Below are 1,544 nucleotides of genomic sequence, written 5' to 3' on the forward strand. Positions count from 1 at the left end.
CACCCAGACTGCTGTCAATCTGACAATTGTGATTTCCGTTGGATCCCCCGCCCCTCTCCCCTAGGACAGGGCTCTTCATTGTAACTTTTTTCAAATTCATTTTCAAATTATTGGTAAGTTTTTTCAAAAAATAAAAATTCTTAACCTGAATCCAACATATTATTAGAAAATATAAATCCCCACCGATGATAGGCTTACTGGTCCATAGGTAGTCACTAAGGTAGCCACCCATAGATCCAGTTCATCCTGAGGATCCACTCTGTTACATGTATGTGTAACATTAAAACATAATTCATGAAATAATCATCAATAATCATTAGGCTATTTTAATTCCTTAGTATTCTATGCAGGGCTGTAGTCAAGACCACCTTTGTCGAGTCCAAGACAAGTCCAAGACCAGGACTAGTCGAGTCCAAGGCAAGACCGAGTCCAAAGAGGTTTGAGTCCAAGACAAGACCGAGTCCAAAATGGTTCGAGTCCAAGTCAAGACCGAGTGCAGAACAGGGAATAGAGGTCTTATGCATGATAGTATCAAGACATTATTTTTTGGGGTTTCACTTTCCCTCTAATATTATTATCAACGTAATAAAGACACCTGGACTTGGTCGAGACCAAAAGCCATATTTGGCATAACCAGTGGCTGAGACCGAGACAAGTCAGAGTCCAAATACTAGCGAGTATGAGACAAGTCCGAGACAATCGAAAAACGGCCTTGAGTCCGGACTCTACCCAAGACCGGACTAGAGTACTACAGCCCTGATTCTATGTAAAAAAGTGTGTTTAAAGACTTTAGGCTGCCCTACACATTATTGTAGGCCCAGTTCAATGTGCAACTTTATTTGATACATGTATTTGAAAACCCCTGGTCTCCTGGTCTCCTGGCCTGCCTATAGCTTTAGGAAACATGGAAAAGCAAGCAAAGGATGTTTGTTTGCATGGAAATTGTTTAGGCTCACGGTCCCAGAATACACTGTCCACTGCCGTCACAGCCGCCGTCACAGGCATCACAGAACCCAAAGGAACTCAGATGGACCCGCGCAGCGCCGCCGAGATCCTGGCTGAGGAGCTGCCAACGCCTGACGCACCCGACGCCATGGAGAAGACTGCTATCAGGTTACACACACACACACACACACACACACACACAGCCCAACTCCAAAAGAAACACAAAGTTCTACACTGTCACAGAATTAACGTACAATTTACAGTAACTTATTGGCAAAAATTGTCCCGCAAGTTACTGTGAATTCTTTTTGCAGTAAAGGCACCATACTTCCAGTTACAGTATTTTATGTATTGACTGTAAAAAAACAACAACTGAACACGACATAAGAAAAAAAAGTAAAATTACAGTAATTTACAGTACTATAGTGGCAACATTGTGATTTCTTTTACAGTAATACTTTGACTACTGTGATTTTGTCATATCAACAAGGTTGTAGTATAAACTTTACAACATTCTACTGTAAAAATAATATACAGTAGTGTTATAATAATAATAATAATAATTTATTTGACAGGGACAGTGTACATTAATCAACATT

At 40.5% G+C, this 1,544-nt stretch overlaps 1 protein-coding gene across 1 annotated transcript in view; it reads left to right on the top strand.

Moving 5' to 3' along the window:
- pde1ca (phosphodiesterase 1C, calmodulin-dependent a) overlaps positions 1-1,544 on the top strand; it is a 25,583-nt gene that overhangs the window by 5,296 nt on the left and 18,743 nt on the right. The window contains exon 3 of the mRNA XM_032510827.1: positions 951-1,113. Coding sequence (XP_032366718.1) covers positions 951-1,113 — 163 coding nt within the window. The remainder of the gene's footprint in view (positions 1-950; positions 1,114-1,544) is intronic.

Source organism: Etheostoma spectabile, unplaced genomic scaffold, assembly GCF_008692095.1.
Source record: "Etheostoma spectabile isolate EspeVRDwgs_2016 unplaced genomic scaffold, UIUC_Espe_1.0 scaffold272, whole genome shotgun sequence".
Classification (NCBI taxonomy): domain Eukaryota; kingdom Metazoa; phylum Chordata; class Actinopteri; order Perciformes; family Percidae; genus Etheostoma; species Etheostoma spectabile.